The sequence below is a fragment of the Schistocerca piceifrons genome, chromosome 8 (genome assembly GCF_021461385.2).
Source record: "Schistocerca piceifrons isolate TAMUIC-IGC-003096 chromosome 8, iqSchPice1.1, whole genome shotgun sequence".
Classification (NCBI taxonomy): domain Eukaryota; kingdom Metazoa; phylum Arthropoda; class Insecta; order Orthoptera; family Acrididae; genus Schistocerca; species Schistocerca piceifrons.
In genome coordinates, this window is record NC_060145.1 from 11,406,778 (window position 1) to 11,429,398 (window position 22,621).

The 22,621-nt window shown below is 38.2% G+C and overlaps 1 protein-coding gene across 2 annotated transcripts in view; it reads left to right on the top strand.

Annotated features, from left to right (window-relative positions):
- LOC124711125 (protein strawberry notch) overlaps positions 1–22,621 on the top strand; it is a 265,197-nt gene that overhangs the window by 151,141 nt on the left and 91,435 nt on the right. For both annotated transcript variants that reach the window (XM_047241011.1, XM_047241013.1), the window contains 6 exons: positions 3,252–3,467; positions 5,661–5,956; positions 11,624–11,723; positions 17,069–17,233; positions 17,336–17,448; positions 17,687–17,858. In XM_047241011.1, coding sequence (XP_047096967.1) covers positions 3,252–3,467; positions 5,661–5,956; positions 11,624–11,723; positions 17,069–17,233; positions 17,336–17,448; positions 17,687–17,858 — 1,062 coding nt within the window. The remainder of the gene's footprint in view (positions 1–3,251; positions 3,468–5,660; positions 5,957–11,623; positions 11,724–17,068; positions 17,234–17,335; positions 17,449–17,686; positions 17,859–22,621) is intronic.

The window sequence follows — 22,621 nt, forward strand, 5'->3', positions numbered from 1 at the left end:
ACGATCACTATGATAAAATAAGGGAAATCATAGCTCGTATGGAAAGATATAGGTGTTCGTTCTTTCTGCACACTATATGAGATTGGAATAATAGGGTTTGATGAACCCTCTGCCAGGCACTTAAATGTGATTTGCAGATTATCCATGTAGATGTAGAATAGGAATCTTTCTCGAAGCTATTAAATTCCAGTGTTTACGAGTTTCCTGTGGCCTAATCATGTGGGGTCCACCACTTGTGGTCTCGCGGTAGCGTTCTCTATTCCCGAGCACAGGGTCCTGGGTTCAATTCCCGGCGGGGTCAGGGATTTTCACCCGCCCCGAGATGACAGGGTGTTGTTGTTTCGTCTTCACATCATCATCATTCATCCATATTACGGTTGGAGGAAGGCAACAGCAAACCACCTTCATTAGGACCTCGCCTAGTGCGGTGGTGCGGGTCGCCCGCATCGTTCCCCTACGCTCTGTCAAGAAGCATGGGACTTAATTCATAATCATGTGGGGGTTTCAGAACCCAACGCCATTTGTTCTGTCTTCCTATGTTTTCTCTCATTGTTACCTATTAGAAGGGTGTTGTGCAACTTACATTTGAGCCTTATTCCAGTATGGATCACAGTAACTTGCTGTGAGCAGTGTCACGAATGAACTGCAGTTTCCTATTATCTTACCAACAAACAGAGGCACATCACATTCTTCAGCTGTGACTGATCATCCCCATGTATACTCTATTATCTTCCCACTGTCGTTATGAAGCATCACATTCAAAGGAACTCTTTAAGAGAAACCAAAAGGTCTTTGCTGCCCTGGTTCAGTTTCATGCAGCTTATAAATAATTCAGGAAAGTATCCCTACTTGTAGCTAAACTTAATCCCCTATACTGAGCAAGTTTACTCAGCTGTGAGATGCTCGCCTTGTTTTTGAGAGAAATCTGGGTGGAGGTGTAGCTGTCATGTGAGTGTGAGGTGTGCTTGCTTGTGTTCATGTGTGTGTTTTTCTGCTCCTTTATGAAGAAGGTTTTGGCCAAATGATCTGTGTGTAAAAGTCTTTTCATTGTGCTCATCTGCAGCTTGATGTGTCACTTTTACAGGGAGTAAATGTTGTTGCTATTCCAACCCAGGTTTCCACTGTTGAAACAGTGAACTTTCCCTTTCAAGATGTGAACCTCTTGCTGTCTCTCATCCAGCCACCCAATGCCCAATGGTTACCTTCCCTTTATTGCTTACCTACACTGTGGCTTCATCTCCTTTTCTTGCTGCATTCACAAGAACAGCACAGAAGAAGGAGCAGTCATTCACAGTTTTGATCCAGACTCCAGTGTGATCCATCCTCTCTGCAGACATAGGGTTCACCACTGTCGTGATGAACTGCAGTGATTACCTGACATAAGGCATTTGCCAACTGTCTGGCTTGTCTTGGTACAACCCGTGCCACTGTGATCCCAACCCACAAGTCCATTATAACCCCAAGTCCGTACATAAATCCCCAGGTTTATAGCAGAACCTCTCCCTTCAGTCAATCTGCCTCCTTATTCCAACTAACCCTGTACACCCAGCTTCTAGGCGGTTCCCAAAATCTGTAAACTTGACTTCCCTCGATATCTCATTGTACCCAGTTAGTGTGTTCAGACAGAAAGAATTTGTTGCGGTGCCGGGATAATGTAGGAAGCCCAACAGTATACCCTTGTGTCCATATACCTTTGTTGTTAGCTTTGCAAAAGGACATTGTCTGGAATTGCACCATCAATTTTGATCTCTTTTTGTGTGCCTCTTGACTGCTAAACATCTCAGAAATTGAAGAAGTGACATTCACTCCAAATGTTGCGTGTTTTGTGTATGAATGGAAATGTGCAATATTCTATGTGCACGAGTGCTATGAAAGATATGCTTTCGTGCTTAAGATTCCTATACTGAGTTATTTCACAAACAATGGCGCATTGAATCTTGTAAGTCATATGATGTCTGCTATGTGAGACATCCTCCTTATGACTTTGCACTATTGACAGATAATATTATAAGACATTGCATTTTATTTGAAAGTAGGTAAGTACAAGTGGCATGAGAGGATAAGTCAAACAAAGGAAACTCCAGGATGGAATGTAACAATGTTATGAAAAGGATAGTTGCTACTCACCATACAATGATGATGCTGAGTTACAGATAGGCACAACAAAAAAAGACTGTCAGAAAGTGTGCTGTCAGCCAATAAGGCCTTGTCGGAAACACACACACACACACACGCACACGCAAACGCAACTCACACGCACACATGACCACAGTGTCTGGTTGCTGAGGCCAGGATAAGTGTAATTTGAAGATAGGATTGCTCACAAGAGTGCCATATCAGAAATGCGAGTACAGTCCTTCACGATGACTTTCTTGGGCAAATGCTTCACGGATTGGGAGCTCTCAGATTTTCTTGGTTCAGTTGATTAACAGTGCAGTTCCGGGAATACAGCTGACTTTTGTATTCTATTTTGTGGACAATATGATAAGACATAGCCGTCATCTACAAGTGCAACGAGATTTGACGTACGTAGTTGGTCTCCTGCTATCGACGACTTTCTCTGTTGTCTTCATTGAATGTAATCTCTGTACAAGTCTGGAATGGCACTAAATCTGTGAAGCATTTATCTGACTGTAACAGATAATTCATCATGCAAACATAAAATGAGACAATTCATAATTAAGTCTTTACCGACTTTAGTTTCTAATTTCTTGCAAACTTTATGAATTTTTGCTCCTGAATAGTATTATTTTTGATTAACTTTTCCAACATACTGTGCAAGAAACTTAATTATATTAGAAATAAAAAAAGTTTCCGGCATATGGGTAGTACAGAATTAAGTTGTCTTATTTTCAGCAATGAATGATGATACTGAATTACATGAACAGTACATAATCCCTGCCAGTGCTGTGTGTTCCTCAGTAGCACAAGAACCTTAACCATTATTAATATGTAATAATTTAGGAGTAAAGTAGACAACTCACTGAATAATAGCAACATCGAGTCATTGACAGGCACAACAAATCGATTGGAAAATGTAGCTATCTTTTTGAGGAAAGTTTTCATTCTTTTTTTGTGGGCCTGTTGTCGACATATTGCTTGATCTGTTCAGTGGGTTGTCCTCTTTGCTCCTAAATTATTGACATTCTGCCAGAACTGTTGTTGTTGTATTAACACAGTATTTGTTTTGCAAAATTATTGTTTAGTGATAGTTATTTGAGATTTCTCATTAACACGAACACGTTTTGCAGTGAGGCAAGCAGCTCAGCGAGCAGTGAAAAGGGTTCGAATGTCATCGTCAGATGAGTCTGATTCGGATATGGATAAGGACAGCGCAGGTGGTGGTAATAGCTCTGGTTCTGAATTCAAACTTTCCGGATCGGACTCCGATGGCAGTGAAAGTGTATCTGACAGCAACCAGAGCTCGGATTTCAATCCATTTTATTCAGATAGTGATTCTGATGCAGGTTTGTTATCTTCTCATATATATTGTATTCACTTGTCTGAAAAATAAGAACTTGCTGTAGTATTCTAAGATAATGTGAAAGAATTAATTAATTTTTGAAGCACATCGTAAATTGCCGAGTTTTGTAATTTTCATTCGTACTCTTGAGTTGGGTGTTGTAGATAATTCTTGACTCTCTGTCAAATGTTTGCCCATTTTGAACAAGGAAGTAACTTTTAAACATCACAACTCATTCCGAGAGCATGGTATTCAAACACCGCACGTGGCATCCAAAAGTTTTTAATTTCTTATTTTTATTTATTTATTTTTATTAGATTGTATCAGTGACACAATACATAGGAACTTACCATAGCATGTACAGAACTTATTAAAAGAAAACAAAACATAGAGTAAAACATTTAACTATGGAGAAAACGACATATTGTCTTGGAGATAAAGTGATCATTGACATTTTTTTACACAATCTCATAAACATTTTGTAATGCTATTACCAGTTTGAACCAGCCAGTGGTCATCTTGAAACACTGAATGGATAAAAAGAGGAAACATAGAATCATATTTTAATCCATAAAATGTGTACATAATGCCAAAACAAAGAATAAAATTACAACTAAAGGCACACAGTGCAACTGGTTTTTGTCACATTGTCAGTAACACGAAGGCAACAGTAGTTACAAGATGGATGATTTTGTAGGCAAGTGAAATTTTCCGTTTGTCTATTTCGCGGAAGGAACATCGATTTTGGCAGATTTGTAGTTGCATTCAGTGGAGTAGAGTAGTACGATCTGTTACACAATTTGTAAAACTTAAAAATAAAAAAAGGTTATTTTATTTCTGCAAGGTGATGTAGAAAATAAAAAAAAATGGTTGCATTTATGTTTGTCAATAAAAATTAGTGTGAGGTGTGCACTGACGTCTAGGTGGCACTGCATGTGCCTCAGTGGGTTGGTGTTAGAGCACAGCTCCTCGCAGCACTACAGGCCGGAGTGGACAGCACATGGCAGTTGGATACTGCAGATGACTACCAGGCTCTGTTGGGGTGTCAGGAATATGGTGCAACAGACATCAGTGAGTGGTAAGCAAAGCAGATGTTAAAATGTACAGCTTTATGTCATGACAAAAGCAGCATCACCTAGATGTGAATGTACTCCTCACACTGCATTTTTAGATTTTTAAGTTTAAAAAATTGTTTAAAGAATCATCTCACATTACACCTGTGAATGTAACTCTAAAATCTGCCAAATTAGAAGTTCTTTCCGCAGAACAGATAAAGAGATTATTTCACTACACTTACAAAACCTCTATCTCTAACTATTGTTGCCTTCAGAATTATCAACAGTACAGTGGAAACTGCTTGTAGTGTGTGCCTTTAGATATGATTTTATTCATTTTTTTTTATCATTTTGTAGATAGGCCTAATTATTTGGCAGATTTGATAGATTATACAATGATTCTTCTGTTTACTCCTCTTACCTACAGAGAGCCTGCAGATGACCACTGGCTGGTCAAAACATAATGGCCAGTGAAATGTTCGTGTGATGGTGTCAAAAAATATAAAAATAAAAATGTGTTTACTGTGATATTCCCGCATGAAAATAACCCTGAAAAAGTAATAAAAATGATAATAAACATACGGTGTAAGAGAGATGCTTTGTTGTACAAATCTTAATAAATGTTAAGAAAAAGCAAATGTTTCAGTAGTGTGTCACTGAACTTAAATGCATGCACACTTGTGGAAGATGCTCCTTTTGGTATCAGAATTCAGTTCACTCTTTTGTTAGGTATGTGGTCAATGTTTTGATTGTCCGTCTGCAAGGCGTATTTCTCATAATTCAAATTGTGTCTGTTTGTTGGAACAGTCTTAATGAAAAGAAGAAGTGGGCAGAAACTGGTGGAAAATGGATCTTCCACTAAGTCTGTAGCTCAGATTCCTCAATTAGAAGAGAATTGTTTATGAAAGACTGGTGTTTAAGTTGCAGTTTTTCTTAGGCATACAGTTTAAACTCGGGCTAAATGTTCAGCTGCTCCATAGCATTTTACTATGTTAAATGCGAAAGTAAAAAATTAAAATGCTAACAAGAAGGTCTGCCTACATGTTACGGATAGCTTCGGATAAATAACACTTACATTTAGCAGTATACCGTGTGTTAAAGATATGTAGTGTCTATTTGAAATAGATATTTTCCTTCACTAGATCCCTGGGATCGGCGCAAAAAGAAAGGTAAGAAGCATAAGGCTCCAAAGAAGCGGCAGTCGACACAGGACAAAATCAACTCTCTCTTCTCACGCAAGACGCACAAAGGGAAACGTAACGGTGACGCCAGTGGAGGTGGTGGTCGTCCTCCTCCACCTCCAAGGGATGCCATTGAGAGAGCTTGCAGCATGAAAGAAGACCTCTTGCGACAGATAGAGGAACTTGGTGATAAGTTGCCACCTAACACCCTAGACCAGCTTATTGATGAGTTGGGTGGCCCAGAGAATGTTGCAGAGGTAAACAGATCATATAATGATTATTATTATTATCAAGACTGTTTTGTAGTTAGGGCAACCACAACATAGATTATACATTGTTACTGTAAATAAATTTCCAAACATTCTCCAAAATAATCTAAAAAAAAAAAACAAAAAAAAAACTTAAAATTTTTTTAGAAAATGATTGAAAATTCTGCAAGGCTGCATTAGCTGTGTAATGTTCCTTTATTAAGCAACACGTCCGGTTTCATGTGTTTATAGGTGCATGTTCAGGTAATACTCTGTATTGAATAAGAGAAGTGTTTTTATAAAATGCTGTTATAATCGTGTGATAAAAGAACAGATTTTTACTTTCAGTTTTTCACTGCAAGCTAGAAAGAATGTCCCAACATTCCAAGTTGTAAACTAATTAATTGCATAATATCTTAAAAGATTGATAATAAAATGACTTAACTTGGAATTAATACATTGTAAAGTAAATTTCAAAAGTGCCGGATTTCATGCATCAATAAAATATCTAGCGAACAAGAGCAAATCACTACAAAGTAAAATATCAAGGGCAGTACAGTGTTAATGGATACAGTGTAGTGAAAGATGTCCTTAACCAAAGCTGTGTTATAATAGACTCGAGGTCTAAAATGTTGGCTTCATTTAATAAGATGTCCTCAAATGCAGTCCACATTAAAAGAGCACTGTAGTTGCACTTAAAAGACCACCGCCCGGTGGATAAAACCATAACTCATGTAGACCACCTACAGACAAACATGAACAACAGATTTATTTTTGTAATGACTGTAGTCGAGCATAAATAGGGAGAAAATGTGGCAACAGGCAAAAACTTGTTAACTGGGATGAGTTCATAAGAAAAGTCATGATGGAAACACACCTGTAAAAATGTACTGCAATAATGGGGACAAAACTACGAAAATTTGACATGGTCGTCTGGTGATAGGTTCTTGCATCAGGCTATTGAGAGTTCATCTTGTATGGTATCATGCAAAAGTCACATAGTACAAGAGGTAACTTACAGATACCAATAGAAACGGAATGTGGGCCAAGCAGGTGTGGTGTGAAGGCAAACTAGACATGCACAAGACACTGCAGGGTAAGGAGAAAATGAGTTTACGTGGTAAACAACTGAAAATTGGGAATCTTATTATAGGATTTAATGGTAAATATAAATCATGTTGTAATAGAAAGTGGTGGATCAAAAGCACTGTGATGGTTAAGTAAGTGAATAAGGAGTATAAATAACATGAATAAAGTATATTTCCTTAACATAAAAAATTTATTTAAAAATATGTACAATAAAATCGTTTACTGTCACTATACTAAGCAGGTGTTAAACCGACACCACACACCTGGTGTGCATAACATGAAGGTAGTCAAACAATGGAAAATCCAGGATGGAATGTAACAATACGAGAAAAGGAAAGTTGCTACTCACCATATAGCGGAGATACTTAGCTTTCGGCCATTAAGGCTTTGTCAGCAGTAGACACACATACACACACATGCGCGCGCGCGCCCACACACACACACACACACACACACACACACACACACACACACACACACACGCGTGCAAGCACAACTTGCACACACGTCTGCAGTCTCAGAGAGCTGAAACTACACAGTGTAGTTTCAGCTCTCTGCGACTGCAAACGTGTGTGCAAGTTGCGCTTGAGTGTGTGTGTGTGTGTGTGTGTGTGTGTGTGTGTGTGTGTGTGTGTGTGTGTGTGTGTGTGTGTCTACTGCTGACAGAGGCCTTAATGGCCGAAAGCTATGATTATGTGAATCTTTTTATTGTGCATATCGCGACTCAGCATCTCCACTGAAGGTAGTCAGTTAGGCAAGTTCCGGCAATAGAAATTAACCAAAATTCTATGGTGTTCCATTTCAGTTAGCTTCTTCAAGTTGTGGGTGCACAGTTGCTTCAAAGATCACATAATCTACACTTTGACCACAACATTGAAAGTGTGTGCTTCATTTTCCTTAAATAAGGTTTTTAAATTATTCTCCATACTAGAAATTAAGTGTCCTGTTTCACACAAATACGAAGTAATGGCAGTCTTGTAGTTGGTAAAACTTAAATGCTCTTTCAAGCATACATCAAAACCACAGCAAGTTTATCCAATATACTTAGGTAGATAATCATGGCAGGTAATTGAGTAGGCAACTATCCCCTTGTACTACTTAAAATTAGAATGTTTTTTATATCTGTATTTGGCCCTCTTCATTTTTACTAATAAAAATTGCCATAACAATGTTTTCCTCCTTAAGTTGCTTTCCCATTCACTGTGATAATTTAACAAATTATGGAATTTTATGATAGCTTAGTTCCTTGTTGCTCTACTTCGCAGATAAAAGAGTTGTAGACACACCAGTCTTTCCTTGTGAAGCAACAGGATGGATAGATTTTTTTTAGAATTCCCGTATTAATGTTATTAACATAGTGAGTACTGTAACTATTTGATCAGGCAACATATTGGATGACTTTGCATTCCCATTCAAAGGCTTCCTGCAAAAGCGGTACACTGTGGAGTCGGTACAAGAATGACCTAAATGTAGTGTTTTTTGTTTTTATATTTTTGCAGATGGTTAGACGTCTTGTGTATAACTGTGTTGGTAGTGAATGGTTTGCAGAAATTGTCATAAAGAAACTTCGAAGTCAAGTCTTGTAAATATTAGCAAAACACGATGCCAAGCCAGGAGTCAATCCACACCAAGTCCCTGATTTTGGAGATAATTTTGATCTTCAGATTTAAAATAATTATATTTTAAGACTAGGTCTAGCACTTGTAACGTCATCTATTTCATCAAGAGGATTTTCCAGCATAAGTCTGTAAAATACTGGCTATGGTTTCCTGAACCTGGTTGATTGTAATGTTAGAGTACATGTTTTTCATATCAAGAGAAATACATACCTGATGGAATAGATACCTGTGACAGATCAGAAATGAAATGCTCCCTATTGTGGATGTTATATTGTACAGGACGTTTTTAGTACTTATTTAAATATGTTGTCATATGTTTTCAGATTGGTACCTAATTCCATTTTTTACATTCACAATCAGACACACTGGAAAATTATCTTTGAGGATGTTTGTAACTGCTCTGAGCTCTAGTGTGGAAGGATTCTTTGGTATTAGTGTTCTCTTGAGCAAAGAATTGGGTAAAAAACTTTGTTGTTTTAGAATTTTGTTTTCAAACTTGCTAAAAATTTAGAAATGGGAACAAATTTGCGTTTACAATTTTATTGTCAATAAAAAAAATACAAATACGCAGTTCAGTAACATACTGTTCTTTCTTAACAAAGAGTGCCTGAGGAACAGGACATCCCATACTACATAAAGCTTATCTTCAATAAATATGTATCTCTACTAAGCCCTCTGCATGCAGAATCATATTCTTCTGTGTACATAGCAAGATACACATCTCATATGCTAAAAAGGACAGAATTGATAGTTAAATGTATCTGGTCCATTTACAACTTTCTGGATAGTAAGTAGTCGAGTGTTCGATGGCATCTAAGAACTTGTAGATGAACGTATTGTTCAGCTGAGGGATAAAATTCTGTACATCCGTTATAAAAAATATTCAGAAATTGCAATCTATTGTCTGCTGTAGAACTCCACCTCTTGGTACTGAATGTGATTTTAAATTTTCTCCACACATAAGTACCATGGCCGAAATCAACTTTAACGATAAAGAAATACAACTTCTTAACAAAAGATTAGATCACAATACTAACCAGCTTAAAGTCACAATGCCAAATAGACTCTTTAATCGTACATTTGGTGCTCGCTTTAGATGGGGTTCTGCAGCCCAAAGAAATGATGTAGGTACCGCTTTCAGTAGAGTTACACAGGGCACTAATACTCGTCAAAATTCCAAAAATCAAAGTAATCCGAAGATACCAAAAAGAGAATGTTATTTTGAATAATACTACAGAAACTTTTTAATATAACAAGTTAATCTTAGTCCTAGCAGATAAAATGAAAACCACAGTCATTATTAAGGAAAAACAGTATGTTACTAAGGTGCATGATTTTCTTTATTGTGAATAAAATTGCAAACATATCCATCCACACATATACAGACACAAGCAGACATATTTCAATTATTGAAATATGTCTGCTTGTGTCTGTATATGTGTGGATGGATATGTGTGTGTGTGCGAGTGTATACCCGTCATTTTTTCCCCTTAAGGTAATTCTTTCCGCTCCCGGGATTGGAATGACTCCTTACCCTCTCCCTTAAAACCCACATCCTTTTGTCTTTCCCTCTCCTTCCTTCTTTCCTGATGAGGCAACAGTTTGTTGCGAAAGCTCTTTTATGGTTAGATTGACTCGAGAAATTACACTTCCAAGGCATGTGAAGTTTTCACATTTTCCAGGGGGTAATTACAAAGGTTAGCTGGTCAGCCTAACTTGTTCACTGCCATTACAATGATTTTGACTTCAAGTATTTTGATGTTGTATTTCTGGAATTCATCCATCTATTTCTCCAACTTCAACTGCAATGCCAGCTTTGTTTCTCCCCAGATCACACCCAATTACCAAAAACCAAGCCATTAAGCTGTGATTGGGATTTCTTGATATTTTTCATTATGTCATCTGTGACATCTACTCTAGCATTTCGAGGTATTATTTGAAGATTTCAGAACGTTTCAACAATACTTCATTTATGATTTTTTTTAATTATTTGAGGTTTAGTCTGGTGGGTGTGATACTTTTGTATGGCTTGTAGAGTTTGCATCACACTGTTTTATGTTTACGTATAAAACTGTTATTAACCAGAAAGTTCGGACACTGCAGTGCTTTTTCAAGCTGGTGCTGTATCCTATTTGGATCTTGACTTATCCAGACAGTTATAGAAGCACCTACAGTTTAAAACGGTCTCTGAACCAGCCAGCTGCACATTTTTTAAATATGAAAATCAGGGCAGGAACAAGGTATGAGAGGGTTGTTGGAACCTATATTAAAATTTATAAACTGTAATTAACAGACTAATTGGCAATATTGAGTCAGCACTCAGATATGAGCAATCGTGTGTTCCAAAGCTTTATCATGTATTGCAAAAGTGGAGTATTAATTATGATGTATTGTGCATGTACATTTGTTACTACTTGTTGCTGATGGTTTCATGATGCCATCACATGATCACATTTGGATTCCATACGCATGTTAAGTAACTACTTTCCAACAGTATGGTTTCTTTTTCTGCAGTTCGACTGTAAATTGCTTAAAATGGTGGCTCAGAAGCTGTTGTTAATATAAGCACCACATTTTCTGAAGCTCTTGGCTTTCTAATCCTCAATCAATTGGAGAGTCTAAAATTATCATGTTCAAGTGTTAGCTGTGTTGTAGACATGGTAGTCACAGAGGGTGTTGTTAGAACTTTACAAAGGCCTCAGCTGTTAAAATAATTGCTGCTTGACATGAAACACATTGTGCGTGTCCCATTTATCTGCAACTGGATGACAAAGCTAACGTTTCCTGCTCCTCTATCATCTACTCGGTGATGCTTCCAGTAAATGTGCTCTTGTAGCTACTGTCGGGGTGCATTTATTATTAAGGTTGTAGTGCACAGTTGCAGTTCCACCATGCCTTTTGTAGCACTGTCGATTACATTGTGTATAAACCTGATTGTGAATTTAATGTGTTTGTGTTTTATTTACAGATGACTGGTCGGAAGGGTCGTGTTGTACAGACTGAAGATGGTATTCAGTACGAATCACGGTCAGAAGTTGATGTTCCTCTAGAAACTCTGAACTTGACAGGTTTGTTGTTCTTAATTTATATCAGCTGCTTTGATAGAACTTGATAAAATCCCATACTCCTTTTTATTTCATAATCAAGAAACCACATATATTTTGGATTTTCCATTTTTTTTATTGTTGCTTCTACAAATATTTTTCTTATTTCTGAGAATCAATTTTCAATGGGAGCAGTGTAATAACACCAATTCAGAGTCTCTCAGTTGAATTAAACAGCCATCTACCGTGAATTTTGTAATCAATTGTAACTGTAATAAAAATTTGTCAATTTATACTGAAAATTTTAGAAAGAAAGGAACTTAACACGCTTCTGATTATGCGATTTACAAGACAACAATTCAGTGAACATATTAATAATTTTTTATTTTTAAATAGTCACAATATTCCAGCACTGTTACCCACACATGAGAAAACCAAATCATACAAGAAAACAGTTTGAGTTCCGTAATTTTGTCTAACATTATGATCAGAGTCCTCTGCCAAGTCTTAAGAGTATTTTTAGTGTTATGCAAAACGTGCAGTTTTGCAGTAATTTTTACAGTGTATACGTAGACATGTGACCAGGAAAAAATCGTTTATGTTGTTAATGATTATCTCCTTCTGTCATATTGCATTAATTTTACACAATAAAATGGTTAATATGGTCTTGGGGCTGGACAACAGATACAGTGCAAATTTTTAAGTCATACATAAATCTTCAGCCTCTGGTCTGGTTTAGATAAATCAGTAATATGTTTGCCACATGAACTTGTGGTGATACTGACCTGTTCAAAGTTTAGGGATCTCTAAAATACCTTATCCCAATTAAATTGCACATAGCCCTATTCCGAATTCCATGCCACTTTCCTTGACATTGGCCTCATCCCCACTGAAGGTCAACTACATACTTCTGTTCACATTAAATCCCCTAACAAAGAACAGTACTTACATTTTGACAGTTACCACGCTTTCCATGTCAGACAGTGCCTTCCATACAGCCTTGGGAATTGAGACCAACATATTTGTTCAGATGCAGACTCTTTACAGCAATACACCACCATTTTCACCTTAGCCTTCACTATATGCAACTACCCACCCAGTCTAGTTCAAAAGTAGATTTCCCTCAACATCACATACAATCATGGCATTGCTGATCCCTCCAAGAAACAACTTAGTACAATTCTTGTCACCCAATACTGTTGTGGTCTTGAATATTTTAAAGAGCTACTTAAACAAGGCTATGACTTCCTAAAATCATGCCCCAGAATGGGGTCCATTCTGCCTGTCATTTTGCCCACTGCAAGAGTTAATATCATACAGTTACTCACCCTTGAACACCATATTTTGCATCATAACTTAAAATTACGAATGCTGATTTTCCTCTTGTTGTATTGTTTCTTGTCGTATGTGTTGCTTCGTGATAATAATTGTCAATTAATGTCAGAGCATGAATCCCAACAAATACCTCCAATAGAAATTACTAAATAGAGGCAGGTACTTAATCTAGTACATCTTAAATAAATAAAAGATATTTATGACGATTTCCCAAACTAAAACTTTGAAATTTCTCTACCCTCTCACCTAGAACAGCTTTTCATCCCCCCCGGTCCCAAATCTCTGCAGTATCCTGGTCCAACCTTGTGCTTTTTCCGTACACTTTTCCCTGCCCTCTGGTTCTAACTCTTGTGGTCGTGCCAATTGTAAGACTTGCCCTCACGCACCCTCCTACCATCACCAGTACCACCCCGTAGGTGGCAAATCATATATTATCAAAAGGAGAGCCACCTGTGAAACTGCACATTTCATGTACCAGCTGTTACATAAACAGTCTGGCCTTCTACATTGGTATGACTACCACCAAGTTAACAAGTATGATAAGTGGGCATACTCAGAGGATGTATACTGGCAACTTACAACATTCTGTTGCAGAGTACGATCTACAACATAGTGGTTGTGACCATAGTGCTCGTTTCACCACACATGCCCATCTGAATTGCTCCTCGTGAACCATGTACTCCTCAGGTGGGAACTGGCAGTACAACATGTTTGGTTCTTGTCAGCCACCTGGCTGAAATTCCTGTGGTCTCAACATTTCTTTTCAGAAATTATAATTTTTTTATTCTCTTTTAGTTTTCTATACATTTTATTTTTCCAACCTGTCTATTTTTTCCTAGCCTCCCTCATGTGTCTACCATTTACAATGCACTTCGCTTTCTACGCCTATGAACACTTGCATGATGTTTTCAGTAATCTCTGTCTCACTTAGTACCCTGCCTTCAATCTCTAAACTCTTGGTTTTTCAAATCATATCCGTGCAGCCCCCAACATTCAGTCTCTCCTTCTCACCCCAACTAGTAAGTCTCCGCTGATGACTTTTCAGTAGTTCTCCCCATTTCTTAAACCTCACCAGTCCATTTCTTTCATACCTCTTCCTTTCCCTTTTGACCCTTCTGCTGGAAGAAGGAGACACTGGCTCCAAAATCTTGCACATTTCCATATCATTTATGTGTGTTTTCTCTTGCTGCCACTTTGTTCATAGATTGTTTTATCTGTCCATTGAAGTTACACTAATTCCAACATTGTCTGACAGGAAACAAATGGGGTGGGATTTGGGGGGGGGGGGGGGTGTAGTACATTGTGTTCTACTGTTCTTCCTTAAAAGAGAGGGGGAGAGAGAAGAAAACACAATAGAAGCCCAATATAATGCGGCTGTTGGGGTCCACGCTTTACTCCCATGTTATAGTATACCAGCTTCATATCGAGAGTAGTCAGCCATGTAATGACAAACTACGCATGGAAAGTTAACACATCATGCAATATTATACATGCTGTAGTATACAATATTTAAATTTAAAGAACATTAGAAGTAAAACATTTCAGAAACTTACCAAATGGAGTACTGTAATTAGATGAACTTTGCTCGAACGTTGACCAAACAATAACACAAGTTTCAGTACGGTGTATAAAGTAAACTGTCAAATACAGTATGATTATTTACAACACTGCCTGCAAACTACTTATAGTATGTCATTATTCTACTACTTTAAAGAGGTCAGTTAGCTTTCTTTGCCAAATAATTTCATACAGTTTCTTTAGTGCCTATTGTTTTATGCTCATCAGTTGCAAGAACTCAGTTTCGTTTGGTTGACTTTGTCACCCCATCCATGTAATTACTTTACACTTTATTTATATTATTCAATATTTCATGTGTACTGGGGACATCATCTATACTTTCTTTTTCAGCTTCGTCATCTTAATTCTTGACAGCTTAACTACTCTTGTTTTGAACGGCATCAGTAATGTCCTTGTCATCTACAATATACAAAATTAGTTCTTCATTGTCGATAACTCCCCAACACTTCGAGTCTTAGAGATCAATATTGCACTGTAGAAAATCTCTTGCAGACCAGATATCCATACTGTTAAAATCTATGTCTCTACAACATTCATCTGTTGCACTTTCTTCAATGTAACGACATTTACATTTACAGATTTCAAGTACATTTCCATTTCCTCATCTGAACTTGCTACTGTTGAAGTGAGCAGTTCATGGCGATAATGAGCCTTAAATGCTCATATGCTGCCCTAATCATGAAGCTAAATGAATGCTGTTCTGTTTTTTTGGCAAAAACAGAGTTTTTATTTTTCCATCTTCTGATTGCAACACATCAGCATGTAAATGAGCTGGACAGTGTTCAAAGTTTAGTAGAGCTTCTTCTCTCAGCTTATAAGTGACCATAGTTGCTTTCTCACTTACAGAACAAACTGTTCTTGAAACCAATTGGTGAAAATGTCACCTGTTATCCAAACATTCTTTGAATGCCTGTAAGTCAATTTTAATGTTAGCTTGTTCACATACATGAAATCATCGTGAACTTTTACGTTTGCCTGTACAAAAAGCTTTCAACTTATGGCTCCCGATTTATTTGTGGCACAGAGAAGGGTTATTCTGCCTTTATCCATGTTCGGACCGATCTTGTCTTTTTTTTTTTTAAAAAAATTGAGTGTTCTGGTCAGAACCAACTGCTAACAAAGTGCCATTTCTTCACAATTATACACTTGATTATTATTTAAATTTTTATCTACCATTACTTTTTGTAGAATGCGGGAAACTGTGAAACAGATTCCTTGTCACAGGACCTTGCTTCTCCTTCAGTGGTCGTTTGATGAATTCCATGGTGACATTTCCATCTCGAAAACTGTATGTCGGAAGCTATAAAATCTTTGTTGCCATGTAAATCAAAGTGAAAATTTTTAGCTAGGGCCCGAAAGTGGCACGCCTTCATTTCCCATTATTAAAAACCTCAAATGAAGTCATGTGTCAAGTTCACTGTCTTTTCCTTGTTTAGTCCTTTTTCTGTCCGTTCCCACATCACTTTCAACTGTGTTTAAAATTTCTGAGATTATTCTCATCTTTCACCCATCCCCTGATTCTTCCTTCTGGTACACCACATTCATGGGGTAACTTGCTCGAGATCCGCCACTCTTCACATAATCGGTAATTTTTAGTTTATCACTCACAGAGTACGCTTTCTGTTTCTGTGACATCTTAACAAACACACAGAAATCTACACTGTGAATGAATAATTTATGATCCACATGATGTTGGATTGTCAAGCACTGTTGCATAGTCACTGTGTTGACTGTGTCACAATGTTAACTGCAAGATATGTCTTCAAAGCTTCTGTCCCACAACATTCCTGATATGTCGATAAAACAACCCAAAGGTTGGGTTTAATTTCATCCATCTATTTTGGTTATTGTTTAAAGACCTTATAGGTAGCAATTTTAAATTATACTCAGAAAGTCTAATGCAGACTGTAATAAGATCGGTGTGTGTGTGTGTGTGTGTGTGTGTGTGTGTGTGAGTGTGTGTGTGTGTGTGTTTTTTTTTTTTTTTTTTTTTTTTTTTTTTTTTTTTTTTAATATATATATATATATATATAAATGATATTTTATTTTGGGGGACATGCTTTATACATGCTATATCTGAATCTGTGATATATCAGGTGCGGTGTATCGGGCTTCTATTGTATGTACATTGTAGGAACTGTGAATGTGGCACACTCATAGTCAAAAAGCAGCAAAAGTAAAGGAACAGAAATTTACGCTAGTCAATGAATCTAAAATTCCTCTAGTCATCTCCCTTTCTAGCAGTGGTACAGGGTTTCCAGGACTGTGTAATCCACTGTTACATGTAATCATGTGTTGTATGTCAAGCTTATTTGAAAAACTGAAACATGTTGGTCATATCTGCACAAATCTGTTCTCGTACGTGTCAAATCCCATTTTAACAAGTCTGTTTTTGACATCCTGTACAGTTCACGCAGAAAGATGCTTCATAGATGATTTTTTTTTTCTGTTTTCAGAGAAGCAAAGATTTATGGATGGTGAGAAGGATGTGGCCATAATATCAGAAGCAGCTTCCAGTGGTATCTCTCTTCAGAGTGACAGAAGAGCAAGGAATCAGAGGCGACGTGTCCATATAACACTGGAATTACCTTGGAGTGCCGATCGTGCTATACAACAATTTGGTTAGATTTGGTTCACTGGTGCATGTTCTTGTCATCAGATTAACTGCTAACGATCTTCAGTGGTGATGCATTGAAATTTATGTTGTTCCTCATTTTTTTTAGGTCGAACACACCGTAGTAATCAAGTTAATGCACCTGAATACATTTTCTTAATTTCCGATTTGGCTGGGGAAAGAAGATTTGCTTCAATAGTGGCCAAGAGGCTGGAGAGTTTGGTAAGTTATAAGTTATTGTTACTCCAGTCTTGCTTTTATTCTGGAGTTCAGCAAATATTAAATATATGTATAAAAAAGCTAGAAAGATCTATATATTTTTACCAGTTTTGTTGCTTGTGTCTCTATAAACATTGCGCATCCTTTTTTATGTTAAAAAAAAAGACTGAAAACTGGTTTATATTGTGTTCTTAAGAGTATTTCATTCATAGCTTTGTATTTAAAAGTTCATTCTTTGCAGGGAGCACTAACTCATGGTGACCGCCGAGCAACGGAGACGAGAGACTTATCTCAATTTAATATTGACAATAAGTACGGTCGATCAGCCCTAGAAGCCACTATGAAAACAATAATGGGCTATGAACCACCACTAGTACCTCCACCAAAGGACTATAAGGGAGATTTCTTTAAAGGTATTAATTTTTATGTCTGTCTGTGACATATACGACTGTATTGACCTGTGGTTTTGGATAACCCACTGTAAAATTTTCCTCTGCTGCATATACGAGGTGTGGCTAGAAAAAAACCAGACTAGTACTGGTGAAACAATAAAACGAATGCAATAAGGCTGAAAGTCGCGTGGCCTGTCACGTGACTCTCGCTCCGCCTACTGCTCGAGTTTCATCTGCCTCCTGCACTCAATCTGCCCATGGCGTCTGTTTTAAGTAGTTGACGTTTTGTCTGTGCGTCGGAAAATGTTGAGTGTACAGAAAGAACAGCGTGTTAACATCAAATTTTGTTTCAAACTAGGAAAATCTGCAAGTGAAACGTTTGTAATGTTACAACAAGTGTACGGCGATGATTGTTTATCGCGAACACAAGTGTTTGAGTGGTTTAAACGATTTAAAGATGGCCGCGAAGACACCAGTGATGACACTCGCACTGGCAGACCATTGTCAGCAAAAACTGATGCAAACATTGAAAAAATCGGTAAACTTGTTCGACAAGATCGCCGTTTAACAATCAGAGCAGTGTCTGAGTTAACAGGAGTTGACAAGGAAAGTGTTAGGCAGATTCTTCATGAAAGTTTCAACATGAACTAGATTTGAGACTGTTGAAGCAGTAAAAGAAAAAGCGACGGAAGTAATGTATGGACTTACCGAAAATGATCTGCAGTATTGCTATGAACAGTGGAAAATTCGTATGGAGCGGTGTAGAGACTGAGGAGGAGAGTACATTCAAGGAGATAACATGAAATTGTAAATAACTGTAAATAAATGTTTTTTCCAGTTTTTTTCTAGCCGCACCTCGTATTCTTGTCTGTTGTTTCTTTATGCATTTTACTTCATGGGGAAACTGTCCGTTGTTTCAAAAACTTGACATTTAGTTGTAGATCATGTGTGTGTGTGTGTGTGTGTGTGTGTGTGTGTGTGTGTGTGTGTGTGTGGGGTCACCACTTTTGACTGCTAAATGTAGTATCATTAGCTTGTAATCATTATCTTGTATAAACCATAGTCCATTTTTCTTTTTCATTTATGTCAATGCTAGCTCATCATTTATTAACAATGAAAACTGCATTGTATGTAACAGAGGTGGGAGGGGGGGGGGGGGGGCAGCAGAAAATAGACATGTCGGAAAATGTAAGATGTAGAAAACTAAAATGGAGTGGAGAAAGGTGTAGTTATTGTGAAGAAATGCTGAGATGGAAGGAATTAACATAAATTAATGTCAGGTGGGTGGTGAGAAGCAAGGGCATGTTGTAGTGTAGTGCTTGTTTCTACCTGCAGAGTTCTGAGGAACTGGTGTCTGGAGGAAGAAACCAGATGGTGCATGTGGTCAAATGGGCACCGATGTCATGACTGTCATGTTGTACAGCATGCTCTGCAACAGGACATTGTGTGTTGCCTGTATACACCCTCTGCCTATGCCCTTTCATCCTGACCAATAGCTGGTTGGTAGTCACGCCGATGTAAAAGGCTGAACAGTGTTTACATAACAGCTGGTGTGTGGCATGTCGTTTCACAGGTGGCTCTCCCTTCGGTAGTTCATGCTTTGCCAGTTACAGGGCTGGAATATGGGGTGGTAGGAGGGTGCATAGGGCAAGTCTCTCTCTCTCTCTCTCTCTCTCTCTCTCTCTCTCTCGATTCCATGACTTACCAAACGGGAAAGTGCTGGTAGATAGGCACAATAAAAAAACACACAAACACACACACAAAATTTCAAGCTTTCGCAACCCACGGTTGCTGCGTCAGGAAAGAGGGAAGAAGAGGGAAAGATGAAAGGACGTGGAGAATGTGTGGATGGATATGTGTGTGTGTGTGTGTGTGCGAGTGTATACCTGTCCTTTTTTCCCCCTAAGGTAAGTCTTTCCCCTCCCGGGATTGGAATGACTCCTTACCCTCTCCCTTACAACCCACATCCTTTCGTCTTTCCCTCTTTCCTGATGAGGCAACAGTTTGTTGCGAAAGCTTGAATTTTGTGTGTATGTTTGTGTTTGTTTGTGTGTCTGTCGACCTGCCAGCACTTTCATTTGGTAAGTCACATCATCTTTGTGTGTGTGTATATATATATATATATAATATATATATATATATATGGTTATAATAGAGGGAAACATTCCACGTAGGAAATATATATCTAAAAACAAAGATGATGTGACTTACCAAATGAAAGTGCTGGCAGGTCGACAGACACACAAACAAACACAAACATACACACAAAATTCAAGCTTTCGCAACAAACTGTTGCCTCATCAGGAAAGAGGGAAGGAGAGGGAAAGACGAAAGGATGTGGGTTTTAAGGGAGAGGGTAAGGAGTCATTCCAATCCCGGGAGCGGAAAGACTTACCTTAGGGGGAAAAAGGACGGGTATACGCTCACACACACACACACACATATCCATCCACACATATACAGACACAAGCAGACATATTTAAAGACAAAGAGTTTGGGCAGAGATGTCAGTCGAGGCGGAAGTGCAGAGGCAAAGATGTTGTTGAATGACAGGTGAGGTATGAGTGGTGGCAACTTGAAATTAGCGGAGATTGAGGCCTGGTGGGTAACGGGAAGAGAGGATATATTGAAGAGCAAGTTCCGATCTCCAGAGTTCGGATAGGTTGGTGTTGGTGGGAAGTATCCAGATAACCCGGACGGTGTAACACTGTGCCAAGATGTGCTGGCCGTGCATCAAGGCATGTTTAGCCACAGGATGATCCTCATTACCAACAAACACTGTCTGCCTGTGTCCATTCATGCGAATGGACAGTTTGTTGCTGGTCATTCCCACATAGAATGCATCACAGTGTAGGCAGGTCAGTTGGTAAATCACGTGGGTGCTTTCACACGTGGCTCTGCCTTTGATCGTGTACACCTTCCGGGTTACAGGATTGGAGTAGGTGGTGGTGGGAGGGTGCATGGGACAGGTTTTACACCGGGGGCGGTTACAAGGATAGGAGCCAGAGGGTAGGGAAGGTGGTTTGGGGATTTCATAGGGATGAACTAACAGATTACGAAGGTTAGGTGGACGGCGGAAAGACACTCTTGGTGGAGTGGGGGTGATTTCATGTATAATACTCCGTCAACTGACCCAGTAGTCTTCTTCGGGGGCAAGTCATTTCCTTATGTGTACTGATTGCCTGGACTCAAATGTGCTGTGAACCGTCATCGGATTCGCGGTGCTATTTGTAGGCAATTGTAAGTGCGACTCTCGACACCCACTATGTCCTTTGTGCACTTTTGTTTTTCAGGGTGTAAGCTGCTGCTTCTTTTAAATTACTGTCAGTCCTAAAGTCTTGGTTGTATGAAATTCTTAGGCATCCAACTTGTCAGTTCCAAAAGCATACACCCAAGGTATGGATGCCAGATGATGAAAATTCCTGACCATGAGCCTCCTGACATGTCCTCCGTGTATCCCTCCTGTAACTCTATTAATACCATATTTGTGCAAGTATAAAGTGATCCTGATTATAACGTGACCCCTTATTTTCTAGAGGCATTCGGAAAAAATTATTTTTAACGTATTCTCACTCATCAAAATTAGAAATTGTTATATTGGTATGAAATATTTGACTAAAACGTTAACATTATACCTATTCTAAATTTATGCCATTTTATGGATTGTAAACATTTTGATAATACAATGAGAAATAACATAAACAAGAAATTGTTTATATTAATTTGTGGGCTGTTTTATTTTCTACATTTTTTATTATTAACCCTGACGTCTGTGGTATCACGATTTTTAATTGTTGTTCTAATACCTGAGCTGTGAAATTTATATCTTCATCATCATAAATATTTATTTGGCTGTTATTTCCAGATATGTTGTACTTCTTCCAAATATATTGTGGTTTCTGAGGTTGTGCTTACTGTGGGACCTGAGAACACAGATGTCTTTATCCACATACATATCAGATTTTGCTTCTATACTGATGTCAGAATGTTACAATGTCTCTTGCTTCCAAGCGTATTGTCTACTCTCAGCTCTCTCGTTGGCTTCATAGAACTGGCAGCTGACACATCCCCTTTTGTTCCTGTCACATCCTGGTGAGCATGGACAACATTGCAGCACGGCACACACATATATGCCACTGGCCCCTGTCTAGACTTCTACCCCTCCTCTGCAAATGAATACTACTGTTGAGAATTTGTCCAGTTTTAGTCATTTCAGTTCTAACTACAAATTGATTCAGGCAAACCAGTTTAAATGTGGTAGATGTACCTGAAAAGCCAAAGTACCGACTATAGATTCCAATGGTTGGCAACACGACACCCACTACTCCCTTCTCCGCATTCGTCTAATTCTCACTAATTCTCAGCCAAGCTGGTACCACTTTTCGTTTTCCAACCCTTCCGTAGTGCTGAGCTCGAGCCACTGTGAGATACAGACTGCATTATCTTTTAGTGTGCAAGTCATATCTAACGATGGCAACTAATACATAAAGAAAAGATCACGATTATGATTTAGTCCAATTCTCAAACTTCCCCTGTCCCACCATCTACTGATGTGTGATACTATCTTGACAACGGATCTTGCTGCTGTAAATTATTCTCGTGATAGCAATTACAGTTTACTATGATTTATTTTCTTTGTTAGACATTTCATTCTGAATTAATGTTCCTTCTTGTCTCATCCGCATGTCACCAACATATTCTAAAGCTGATTTTTATCCGGTATCCTAATAAGTGAACTGCAACTGAATTTTTCATTTGCAACACACTTAGTAGATCATTACAGT